The sequence below is a fragment of the Hippopotamus amphibius genome, chromosome 11 (genome assembly GCF_030028045.1).
Source record: "Hippopotamus amphibius kiboko isolate mHipAmp2 chromosome 11, mHipAmp2.hap2, whole genome shotgun sequence".
Taxonomy (NCBI): Eukaryota; Metazoa; Chordata; class Mammalia; order Artiodactyla; family Hippopotamidae; genus Hippopotamus; species Hippopotamus amphibius.
In genome coordinates this window covers 22,697,217-22,710,739 of record NC_080196.1, presented here as the reverse complement: position 1 = coordinate 22,710,739, position 13,523 = coordinate 22,697,217, and the positions used below count along the sequence as shown (strand labels likewise).

The 13,523-nt window shown below is 39.0% G+C and overlaps 2 protein-coding genes across 2 annotated transcripts; both read left to right on the top strand.

The window, feature by feature from the left end:
* Positions 1–200: 200 nt before the first annotated feature.
* LOC130831966 (olfactory receptor 2B11-like) lies at positions 201–1,145 on the top strand. The gene has a single exon (XM_057700462.1). The coding sequence runs from the start codon at positions 201–203 to the stop codon at positions 1,143–1,145; it is 945 nt and encodes a 314-aa protein (XP_057556445.1).
* An 11,439-nt stretch (positions 1,146–12,584) lies between these two features.
* Positions 12,585–13,523, top strand: LOC130831882 (olfactory receptor 2B11-like). The gene has a single exon (XM_057700344.1). It carries the CDS (start codon positions 12,585–12,587, stop codon positions 13,521–13,523), a length of 939 nt encoding a protein of 312 aa, XP_057556327.1.

The window sequence follows — 13,523 nt, the reverse complement described above, 5'->3', positions numbered from 1 at the left end:
TAAAGTAATAATTTGGGACATTTTGGCTCATAATTTTTCATCTTGCAAGTATCAAATCACATCACTGGAGTTACATCGCAGAGAAAAATCCCTTCATAATTCACTTTATTTAACTGAATAAATTGACCATGAAGAATATTTAATACTGAAATGCAAGTTTTCACTTAGACCTAAATCCACCAACAAGAGTGACAACAGTCATGAATTCAGGCAATGCAAGTACTCCAAAAGTTTTCATTCTCTTGGGTTTCTCTGACCGCTCCTGGTTGGAAATGCCACTCTTCATAATAGTGCTTGCTGCTTACATCTGCACACTAGTGGGAAATGTCTCAATTATTGTGGTATCCAGGGTAGATCCTCATCTTGACAGCCCTATGTACTTCTTCCTTTCCAACCTCTCCTTCCTGGATCTTTGTTTTACCACAACCACCATCCCTCAACTGCTGCTGAACCTCTGGGGCCCAGATAAGTCTATCACCTATGGGGGCTGTGTGACCCAGTTTTATATGTTTCACTTCCTGGGAGCCACCGAATGCATCCTTTTAGCTGTGATGTCCTTGGATCGTTACATGGCCATCTGCAAGCCTTTGAGGTATCCAGTTATCATGCACCAGCAATTCTGTACCTTCCTAGTGGTCATGGCATGGCTAAGTGGTTTGGCTAACTCCTTGCTTCAGTCATCCCTCACTATCCAACTGCCACTTTGTGGCAACAACAAGGTAGATGATTTCCTGTGTGAAGTCCCAGTGATGATCAAGATGTCATGTGCTGATACCAAATTCAATGTAGCTATGCTTTCCATTGTGGGGACTTTCTATTCCCTGATTCCCTTGTCACTTATTCTTGTCTCCTATGGGTTCATTGTTGATACAGTGCTCAGAATTCAGTCCTCAGAGGGAAAGAAGAAGGCCTTTAACACATGTAGTTCTCATGTTATTGTTGTATGTCTCTTCTATGGGCCGGTAATTAGCATGTATGTGCAACCTTCTGCTACTAACTCCCAGGATAAGAACAAACTCATGTCCCTATTCTACAGCTTGGTGACTCCTATGCTTAACCCTTTTATTTATACTTTGAGGAATAAGGACATGAAAGGAGCAATGATGAGGCTTCTTGTCTCATTATACCATCAAAGAAGAGAATAAACCTAGCTATTTTTATACTTTACTCTCCATATAAGACTTAGAAGAGCCCCTGTTCTAAAATTACTTCTTGAGTTTACCTTCTCTCAAAATTCTCCCAAAATTATAACTCTTTAATATGTGCTTATCATAATAAATTTAAAGAAATATGGTGCAACATTTTAGAGGAAATTTATTAAAATATTAAAACTCATATCTATATAAATTATGTCTTAGAAAACATTGAAAGACATTTCTAAAATGGATGTTTAAAAAATATCTCTATGTGACAAGTTTCCCCATGTATAGGCACATTTGATGCACCTGGTCATACTTCTAGAGGGCTGTTTTTCAGCTTTGGTACACAACAGAATCCTTAAGCTTTTAAGGATTGACTCCACTGCAGACCTTTTGTATCAGAATTTTGAGAAATCATGTCCAGAAAACTATTTTTTAAAACTTGCCCAGTTAACTTTGATGTACATGCAGAATTTGTGAGGACCATCACAGGAGAAAAAATTTTGAGATATCCGTTAGAGACAGAAGTCAAACAGGATCTGAAATATAGGGAAAGGTATAGCCTGCCCCCTTCCCCCAGAATAAGAGATAACTTGCCAAAGGTGTGAAGAATATCAAGTGTTTCAAGCTTGAAAAAAAAAGATGTAAACCCATAAGCAGAGAAATTAACATCACAACTCCTAGCAAATGCTAAGGCAAATGCAACAAGATCAAGTTGAATATCTAGAGGATATGGTTTCCTTAAAATTAAATATTCTGTGAAATTCAGGTAAGTACTGCAATCAGTAGTGAAACTCTCATTTGTGCGCAATAAAACTTTTCATAATTGGTTTCCTAAAACTAAATTATATGACAAAGAAATTGACAATTGAATTGTTACTGTTGATAACTGAATGATCAGTGTGGGTAAGCAAATATTTTAAAATATCTTAAAACAAACGAAAAGCAAAAACAAGAAACTATAAGAAATTATGTGAGAAAATACAGGATTTAGAGAATAGACACCTGAAACCAAATATGAACAACAGGAGTGGTAGTTGGATGAAACCAATAGACGGAGGAGAAATACTTATGTAAATATTATGAAAAATACCCAGGAATGAGAGGTTCCAGCCATACATTAGGCACCCTAGTCCTGAGCTCTGACACTGGGAAGATTAGCCCTCTTAGCTGGTTTGAAAACTAGTTGGGCTTACAGGAGGGCTGTAAGAAACCAAGACTCCACTCTTAAAGAGAGCACACATGGTCTTGCCTACTCCCAGTCACAGTGCAGAAGCTGCAGACTGAAAACTGCCTGGGATCTGGCCAGCTCTCTGGTACTGCACCAGCATGACCCCCAGCCCACACCAGCCTCCAGCTCTGGACCCTCTTGCCCTGGTGCTGCTTCCCTCTATAGAAGAGAATGTCCACACTTAGAGGGAAAGGAGCTGCCTCAGCCCTAACTCTGACCAGGGCTGAGGCAGCCATTGCCAGTGTATGTGTCCACGCTCACAATTGGGAGGAGCAAAACTAGCTCCAGGGAGGAGACCACTATCACTGGCGGCAGTGAAGCCAGCTCAGCGGCATGACACCAACCACTCTGGCCCCAAGCCAGCTTCCAACCAAGGCATGCATACTGGGGAAAGAGCTAAACCAGCACAGAAGTGAAGCCTCAAGCCCTCAGGCCCTGGAAAGGACCCAACCAAAGTAGAGACAACCATCACACACAGGAGAAACCCAAATCAGTTAGGGCTCCTGGTCCAGCCCCTTGGACCCCGAACCCACCCCCAAAATGATGGTAACAGCCAGTAAGCACAGGAGAAACATTGACTCCCACCTGGTTCTGGCTCTGGCCCCTCCAACTCCAGCCATACTTCACACCAAGGTGGTGGCTGCCAGCACACACTGGAGGAAGAGGCAGCCCATGCTCACTTCAGATCCAGCTCTCCTGCCAAAGCCACTGGCCACACGCAGAATGCATAGGGATGCCTCAAGACTGGGACAGGTAACTGCTTCACCTAATTTCATAAAGACAGAGAAAGTTAAACAAAATGAGATGACATGGGAATATGTTTCAAACAAAAAACAAGGGGGAAAAAACCTGAAAAAACCCTAATGAAACAGAGATAAATAATTTACCAGATAAAGAGTTCAAAGCAGGAGATTGATCAAGGTGATGAATAGGAGGATGTGGAACTCACCTCCACAAACACATCAAAAATACATCTATATGTGGAAAAATTCTCACTGAAAACTAACTGGAAACTGGCAGAAAGGCTTCCGAACCAAGAGTGTAAGAAAGATGCACACATAATCTGGTAGGAAGGGAAGAAGGGCCATCAGATTGGGATGGGTGCCCCTGGAAGGGGACTCAGAGAAAAAGGGAGACTATATGGGCAGAGATGTGCCCTGGGGAGTGAGTGGTTGGAGTCACAGATTGAGCGACCAAGTCCTGGGGTCCTACACAGGAGCCCCCTTGACTGATTGGAGGATCACTGGGACTAGCAGGAGGGATGAGGGAAGCTTGGACTCTGCTGGTAAGGAGTGCATGTCACTAGGTTGCCCTCAAGGCAGGGCAGAGAAGGTAGAGTGAAGACTACTCCACTGGCTGCAGGGTTTCTGGGGAACGCCTCTGCCCAAACCAAAGCCCAAGCTGAGCAAACACTTCAGCCCCACTTAATTCATGTTGCAGTGCAGCGCTGGATCTGAGGCTGTCATGACCAGGGAGAAAGCTTAGAGATGGGACACAGAGATGATTTGGTCCCAGGTTGGCATCTGGGTAAGTTGATAGTGGCCATTGTTAGAGTTTACTCAAGCAGTGCATTAGAAGCAACCCAGAACTCTGACAGTGGCCAATTTACCACAACTCGCACACTGATACATGCCAAGAGTCCAGGTGGGCCCTGCCCGCCCTGTGGTGTAGCTCCACAATGGGGTAAGGTGGCAGGGGCTGGGGGAAATAATCAGATATGAGGGATAAAGGGGACTTAGACCCAAGGTTGTGTCTGAGCAAAGTGAGGGAAATAATTGCTGGCACCTACCAAGCAGTGCATCAGAGACAGTTTGAACATCTGTCTACTGCTAACACAAGTTAAGAGCCTGCATGCTTCCCTCTTGCTTCAGCACTTCTCCACTCTGGAGCAAGGGTCCTGGTTCAGGGAGAGGGGAAAGCATGCACTTAAAAGGAACAGAATCAGCTTGGGCTTAACCTTCAGGGTTTCTGCTCCAGCAACCTGGGATCAAAACTCACTCCCAGTTAGGAAGTGACAGCCACTGAGCAGAGGGGAAGCCCCACTTCACATCCAGCTCCAGCTCTATCCCCTCCATCTCCTACAAGGTGATAGCTGCCTACAAACCCTGGGGAAAGAAGTGAATTGCACCCACATCAAATCCAGTTCTCCCACCAAAGGAATTGGGCACTTGCAGTCTGCATAGGGATGCTCCCACAGAAGGACACTCACTCTAGACCACAAAAGGTAACTTTCATCTCAATTCATAGAGGCTGAGAAAGTGAAGGAAAATGAAAAGGCAAAGGAACTGACTTTGACTAAAAGAGCAAGAGAAAACCCCTGAAGAAATAATGAAACAGAAAATAAAAAATAAAAACAAATTTTAAAAACTAAGAATAGTTTAAAAGCTCTCCGAGGTATCACTAAATGTACAAACATTTGCATTATAGGGTTCCCAGAAGGAGAAGGGGGTATAGAATGCTCAGAGGGTCCCAAGATGAATGAGATGAACTCAAACAGACCTATACCAACTCATATCATAGTTAAAATGACAAAAGTTAAAGAAAAAGAGAGAATTCTAAAGGCAGCCAGAGGAAAACAGAGAGTCATATGCAAGGGAATCCCTATGGGCTATCAGCTGGTTTTTCTGCAGAAGCTTTGCAGGTCAGAAAGGAGTGGTATGATAAGTGCTGAAAGGCAAAAGCCTACAACCTAGCATAATCTACCCAGCAAGTTTATCATTTAGAATTGAAGGAAAGATAAAGAAGTTCTCAGAAAAGCAAAAACTAAAAGAGTTTATCATAAATAAATCTACCCTAAAGGAAATGTTAAAGGGTCATCTATAAGTGGAACACAAATAAGTATCTATAGGAAAGAGAAAATCCCATTAGGAAAGGAAAGGGGCCAGAGCCAGGTGCAAGCCAGGGCTGCTCCTATGCTCAGTAGTGATCACCACCATATCAGGGCTGGAGTGGGGGCCAAGGGATAAAAGCATGAGCCCTGAGGGGGTTGAGTTTCTCTCAGATATGATGTCAGTCTCCACTTTGATTTGATATGTAATTGAGGCCTAAGGGTTTGGCTCTGCACTTTCTGGCTGGTACACTCCTTCCCTTACCCTCCCACAATGTGTACCATGGTTAGAGGCTTGGTTGGGGCTGGAGGGTTGATGACATGCCACTGAGCTGGCCTTGCCCCTTCCCACATGTGCACAGGGATGCATGCTTAGGTGACAGTGGTCTCTGCCCTGGAGATAGTTTTAATCCCTCTGGACTGTGTGCAGGGACATGGCTGCCTCCACCCTGGTCAGAGGCAGGCCAAGGATCTGAGACATCTCAGTTCCCATCTAGTGTGTGCACTCTCGTTGCCAATAGATGCCTCCTCCATAGTAAGGAACAGCACCAGAGCAAGAGAAGCTGGAGCAGGAACCCAGTGCAGGCTCTAGCATGTGTTGAGGTGGTTCTGGCAAGTTGGCCAGAGCCCAGGCAGCTTTCAATATGCAGTCTCTGCTCTGTGACCAGGAGTAAGCAAGATTGTGCATGCACTCTTCAAGAGCAGAGTCTCAGTTTCTTACAGCCCTCCCGTCAGCCCCACTGGTTTCAAACCAGCTGAGGGGGGCTCATCTTCCCAGTGTCTGACCCCAGGGCTGAGGTGCCTGATATGTGGCTTAACACCTTGCTCCCCAGGGAGGATCCCCAAGTGTGTGATATCCCCCTCTTCCACTGTGTCCCTTCCTAGGGTTGTGGGTCCCAACCAAATTGCTTCTCTTTCCTACACAACTCCATATGTATCTTTCTTTACAGCCTTAGTTATAGAAGAGCAGTTCTGCTTTTCCCAACTCAATTTCAGCAAAAGTCTCTGTATACATAGTTGTAGTTTTAATGTGTTCCTGAGAGATAGAGGTGAGCCCTGCATCCTCCTACTCCACCATCTTGACCTCTTGAAGGTTTTTTTTTAATATCACTCGATTCCTCCTCACAGGAAAGACCACTTAATGCTTTTCTTTTTCTTCTCTCTTCAATTAATTTTTGTGTCCCTTTATTTTATAGCCAGATACTTAAATCTTATGTGAGATATTCTATAAATGAACAAAGTAAGATATTCGAGAAACTCAGATTTAAATTCTCCAGAATCATTTATTCAAGCTAGCTTTGCTCTAATAGTATACTAATTTAAATTTATTGTCCAATAATAAACTATCAGAGAGGGAAATTAAGAAAACAATTCCATTTACAATTGCATCAAAAGAATGAAATATCCAGGAATAAATTTAACCTAGGAGGTGAAAGACCTATATACTGAAAACTATAAAACACTGATGAGAAAAACTGAAGAAGACACAAATAAATGAAAAGATATTCTGTGCTCATGGATTGGGAGAATATTGTTAAAATGTCCATATTATCCAAAGCAATCTACAAATTCAATGCAATCCCTATCAGAACTAATGGCATGTTCACAGAACTGGAAAAGATCATCCTAAACCTTTGTATGGAACTACAATAGATCCTGAATGGCCAAAGCTATCTTGAGAAAGAAGAACAAAGCTGGAGACATCAAGCCCCCTGATTTCAAACTATATTATGAAGCTATAGTAATCAAAACAGTATGGTATTAGCATAAAAATACACACAGATCAATAGAACAGAATAGAGAGCCCAGAAATAAACTCATGCATATAAAGTCAATTAATTTACAGCAAAGGAGGCAAGAATATAAGTTGAAAAAGGGCAAGCTCTTCAATAAATGTTATTAAGAAAACTAGTTAGCCATATCAAAAGAGTGGAACTGGATCACTTTTTACACCACACACAAGATTAACTCAAAATGGAGGAAAGATTCAAATGTAAGACCAGAAACTGTAAAACTCCTAGAAGAAAACATAGGGGATAAACTCTTTGATATCACTGTTGGTGATATTTTTTTGGATCTGACTCCAAAGGTAATGACAACAGAAGCAAAAATAAACAAATGAGACTACATTGAAATAAAAGGCTTCTGTGCAACAAAGAAAACCATGAACAATATAAAAAGGCAACCTACAGAATGGGAGAAGATATTTGCAAATTATATATTTAATAAGGGGTTAATATACAAAATATATAAAGAACCCATACAACTCAATAACCCAAAAACAATTAGATTGAAAATGAGCATAAGTTCTAAACAGACATTTTTCCAAAGAAGACGTACAGATGGTAAACAGGCCCACGAAAAGCTGTTCAACATCACTAATTATTAGGGAAATGCCAATCAAAACCACAATGAGATATCACCTCACATGTATCAGAATGGCTATTATCAAAAGGATAAGAACTAAATATTGGTGAGGGGGTGGAGAAAAGGGAACCCTAGTGCACTGTTCATGGGAGTGAAAACTGGTGTAGCTACTATTAAAACAGTATGGAGTTTCCTCTCAAAATTAAAAATAGAACTAGCATGTGATTCAGCAATTCCACTTAGTATTTAGCTAGAGCAAATGAAAGCATTATTCAAAAAGATATGCACCCACATGTTCATTGCAGCATTATTTACAAAAGTCAAGATATGGAAATTGCCTAAGTAAGCTTAGGCAATTTTTTTAAACCAAAGCTTTATATTTTTTTATTTTATTGAAATATAAATCACATTACAGAAATCTTATTATTTTGAAGTGTACACATCAGTGGTTTTTAGTACAGTCACTTTGTTGTGCAACCCTTGCTACTAATTCCAGAATATTTCCATCAGAGAAGTGAACATTTTGAAAAAGAATTTAAATGTGTAAATATTTTCTCTAAATAGAAAAATAATGAGTAAGGTCTATGGAGAAGAAAATGCCAATTCCAGGAAATAAATTAACACATTCTTTACGCAGAGCTAGGAAATCAGAGCAATATAGTTAAAGTCCCAACACAAAAATGTTGTGTAACCATTGATGGATGAATAGATAAAGATGTGGCATATATATACAATGGAGTAACAGAGAATGAAATCTTGATATTTGAGACAACAAGGAATTATGGTAAATGAAATGTCAGAGAAAGACAAATACCATATGATTTTACTTACATGTGGAATCAAAAAAATGAACAAACAAAACAAAACAAAACTCAGAACAGATTGGTGGTTGGCAGAGGGAGGAATGTTGTAGGATGGGAAAAATGGTCGAAGATGATCAAGACATACAAACTTCTAGATATGAAATAAGACATGGGGATGTAAAGTACAGCTATTACGCTATGGTGACTATAGTTAATCATATTGTATTGCAAATTTGGAAGTTGCTAAGTAGATCTTAAAAGTTCTCATCACAGGGTAAAAAATGTATTAACATTGTATAGTGACCAATGGTAACTAGACTTACTATGATCATTTTGCAATGTATACAAATGTTGAATCAGTATGTTGTACAACTGAAAATAATGAAATTTTACTGTCAATTATGCCTCAATTAAAAATCATGGCAAAAGTATAAAAATGAAATAATAAAATAAAATTAGTTTCCAGTGTGTTGGGAAATGAGTTTATTTTAAAACAAGTCTAGCAGTAGAGGAGACTTGCTACCAATCTCAATTCAGTATATAACTAATTGTACATAAGAAGCATTTCCATGGAGAACTCAGTCCCCAAGGAACTTTCTCTGCTAACTCATCTGGGATAAGCATAAATGGACTGCTTGTAAACAATACCCAAGAGTCTCAGGAATATAATACAAAAAGCATACCCGCAAAGCATTCTTGATATTATCTACTACTGTCTTCCTAACCTGGGTTTTTTTTCTTTTTGGCAGCATTGCATCAAACAAAAAAACTCACATTTCTGAAGGTAATTATTAAATACTCACCTGGGTACTACAAGTATCTCTGTCCTTCTGTGAAAGTTTGAAAAGTTCAAGTGTGTTGCTTCATAATTCATTTTTATTAAATAAAATTTATCAAAATAAGGTAAGCAAAAAAGACACTTGTTTCTTTTCTTAAGCTTTTTATTGGAATATAATTGCTTTACACTGTTGTGTCAGTTTTTGCTGTACAACAAAGTGAATCATATCCCCTCCCTCCGCAATTCCCTCCCACCCACCCTATCCCATCCCTCCAAGTCATCACCCATCATCGAGTTGATCTCCCTGTGTTATGCAGCAGCTTCCCACTAGCTTTCTGTTTTACATTTGGTAGTGTATATATGTCAATTCTACTCTCTCACTTCATCCCAGCTTCCCCTTCACGCCCCCCGCCCCGTGTCCCCAAGTCCATTCTCTACAAGGACACTTGTTTCTAAAGAATATCCATTCTTAGGGAAAGTTGGAATGTGTGTACTTCATAGTACCTAATATATGTAGGAAAAGCAGAGAGCATTTCATTTTTGGGAGCCTTCTCTAAATTTTGGTAATAACTAGTTTGGTGCATACAGAAAGCAACTAGATTTCTCCCTGTAATCAATCTCAATCTCTCACTTAAACCAAACTTAAAACCATGTAAAATTTAATAAATACTATATCTGACAGATGTTAAATATCTGAGTGAAGTGTGTAGCTTTCACTCAATCATGTGAACATTTTTAATATGTGGTCAAAATTTGATGGATTGACTTGTCCACATGCTTCATCCAGATGTTTTGATATCAGATTGAAAAAAACTTTTCTTTCCTCTATAATCTTTTCCTATATATAAACTTAAAAGTCACTGTAAATCTAAATAACATAGTGTGTGATAAAAATTATATATAAATAAGATAGAACAGAATGAAAATGTTAGTGGAGATATAAAGAAGTCAAAAGGAATAGGCTCGCACTTTATTAAAGTGACTTTAAACACTGGTGGATAAATAGATCCCCACATAGTGAAATAGTGATGAAAAGTAGATCCAAAAGTAGGATTAAAAAAGTCATGAAATCCAAGGACTAAAAGTAATGAAATATCACTAGAATGATATGGAAAAATATTAGAGATCTAAGAAAGAATTATACAGTGTAAATATACATCAAAAATGAATCACATTAATTAGGACACCAGGAAAATACAGAGAGAAATGAAAGAGGCTCTGGAGTGATCACCATTCACAAACAAAACTGCACTTAGGTGAATAACATAAGCAAAATCCCAAATAATACTAATTTAATAAAATTGCAGAAAGTATACTTGACTGAATATTGCCATTAGAGTTAGAAAAATTAATTATGGAAGAATTCATGAAGGATCAAAAGTAAAATTACTCCTTAAGAAATTGAAGAATGAACCATGGTAAAAAATCAAAAAGGTGAGTATAACAATGTTAACTGAATAGACAATAGATGTCATATGATGCAAATATTTCATAATGTGGGCAACTTGCCTTTTTTAATATTTATCTTAACAATTAAATTAATTCATACCATGCTTTTATTCCATATGCATGTACACAAAGAATTTTTACCTTAAAGAGAACTTAGGTCAAGATATGTTTCTACATTTGATGTGCTCATATAACACCTTGAAGAATATCAGGGTTGAGTAAGGTTTAGGAAATATACTCAGAAAACATTCCTAACTACACATGCTTTCTTTGGAATCTTGAAACTTTAAATTTACACACAGTCCCATTATCTCAACTATCTCATGTAAGGAATTAATTGTTTTTTGATCTTTAGAACCTCCCCAGTCATTGGCAGACAATAGGAGTGAATGGTTAACAACATCTTACATACGGGAACTAAAACTTCCTTTGTCATAGGGTTCGGGGTTAGGTACTAAATGATTTAATGGCTGTAAAATGCTTACTGTAGTGTTTGGTGCACAGAGCTCTTTAAGGATGAGTTGGAATTATTTTATTATTGTATTGCACACATCTGACCTTGGGTAGTGCATAATCAAAGGGGCATAGTCACATCTTAGCCCTGAGTAGCTTTGTGTGACACCCCACAAGATGGCTTTGAGGATTTAATGAAACAGATTATGTGAAAACTATGCTTTATTAGTGTAATCTGTTTCCCTTGAACAAATAATTAATTGGCAGGGTAACTCAGAATTTTGTAACTGGTATACAAATACCTTAACTTCCTATTTGAATATCTTTCATCTTCATCTATTATCATCAGAAGATAATAGATTTCATGAAACACAGTTTAGCATTAAAGGGGAAAAATAATTTTAAAAAATCCTTATTACCTTATTAATTTTCTTTAAAAACTGCTTTACTCAGCTAGTTGACTTTGTTGTTGCATGTGCTTCATGGCTTAAAAAAAGGGAAGGGTATGGGTTCTGAGTATGTAAAATAATTTATGCCTATGAATAAGTCTCTGTTCCTTAATTGGAATAAAGAATTTCCTCCTGACACAAGTTCCCAGGACATAAAAGTTCTGTTTGTAGTTACATAATTAGGTGAATCATTGATAACTATCCAAACTCTTATACAAAAATAAGCCCACTTGATAAAGAAAAATTACTACAAGATAGATAATTAAAATTTAATATGAAAAATCAAATGCCCAGTTTGAACGAAGTAGTTAAGCAAGAAAATTTACATCCAAAACCAAATTTTTGAGTATAGAAAAACATACTACATAGCTAAATCGTCTCAGGATATAATTTAGGAAACTGTCATGAAATGTTTAAATTTCTTGCTCAATTCTAAATTACTAAGGTGGATTTGAATAAAAGCAGATTTCTTAGTCCCAATGAAGATGATAAAATTATTCAACTATAATAATATACTTGGATCTGGAAAAGGCTATATTGATGATACTTACAGTGCTAGATTTTCTCCACCCTCTTCTTCTGCTATGGCTACCTCAATGCTTTTAGTCTTCTCAATATTTCCATAATGTATTGCAGCAAACAATCTGATTCCTGGGCTCCACAGCAGATTTACTCTATCAGACACCTGGAGATAGGCACCAATAAATTTCATTTTAACAGCCCTACAGTTAATATTTATGCAAGCCAGAGTATGAAAAGCATTACTTTGGAGTATCTGAAACACAGTCACTTCTATTGGCATTTAATCCTCACCATAGCCCAAGGACATAGTTATTGTCATCTTTATTGTACAGAGAAGGAAATCCAGTTTCAGAAAGTTTAGGTTACTTGTTAACTTCTAGTGTCATGAAAAGAAATTGTCACCTAGTGTCGTTCAATTATCATCCCCAACCCCCGCCAAAGTTACAATACCCAATCTTCTGTGACTGGATGTTTGTGCAGAATGCATAATTGTGTTTTGTCATTTCTCAAAACTCTTTCTACCTTTCCTGCCAATTCCTAGCTATATGTGAAACGAACTGAAGATAATGGAACTAACTAACAAAAGCCATACTGAAGAGTTTGTTCTACGAGGATTTACTGACCGTCCTTGGCTAGAGCTTCCTCTATTCATTATTCTGCTTATAACATACCCCATGGCCATGATGGGAAACACAGCCATCATTCTGGTGTCCAGGTTAGACCCTCGTCTGCACAACCCCATGTATTTCTTCCTCACCAACCTCTCCTTTCTGGACATGTGCTACACCACAAGCATTGTCCCTCAGATGCTGTCTAACCTGGGAACTTCTAAAAAGACAATCAGCTATATGGGGTGTGCAGTTCAGCTTTATTTCTTCCACATAATGGGGGGCACAGAATGTCTGCTTTTGGCTCTTATGTCTTTTGATCGCTATGTGGCCATCTGCAAGCCTCTACACTACACCCTCATCATGAATCAGCGTGTCTGTATCTTGTTAGTGGCCGCTGTGTGGCTGAGTGGAATGACCTATGCTGTCTCAGAGGCCACTGTTACCTTACAGTTACCACTGTGTGGTCGCAATACACTGGATCACTTGGTATGTGAGATTCCTGTTCTGATAAAGACTGCCTGTGGTGAAAAGGGTGCTAATGAGCTCACACTGACTGTGGTATGCATTTTTTTGTTGGCTGTGCCTCTATGCTTAATTCTTGCTTCCTATGCTTGTATTGGACATGCTGTATTTAAGATTAAATCATCGGAGGGAAGAAAAAAAGCCTTTGGGACATGTTCTTCCCATCTCATTGTAGTTTTCCTGTTTTATGGTCCAGCCATTAGCATGTACCTTCAGCCCCTCTCCTCCATCTCAAGGGACCAGCCCAAATTCATGGCTCTCTTCTATGGAGTGGTGACTCCTACACTCAACCCTTTCATCTACACCCTGAGGAATAAGGATGTGAAGGGGGCATTGGGCAACCTGGTGAAAAGCATTTTCACTTCCAAGTGA

Bases quoted from the DNA above. Each gene is read 5' to 3' on its own strand.
- LOC130831966 (XM_057700462.1), top strand. From the start codon at position 201: ATGAATTCAGGCAATGCAAGTACTCCAAAAGTTTTCATTCTCTTGGGT.
- LOC130831882 (XM_057700344.1), top strand. From the start codon at position 12,585: ATGGAACTAACTAACAAAAGCCATACTGAAGAGTTTGTTCTACGAGGA.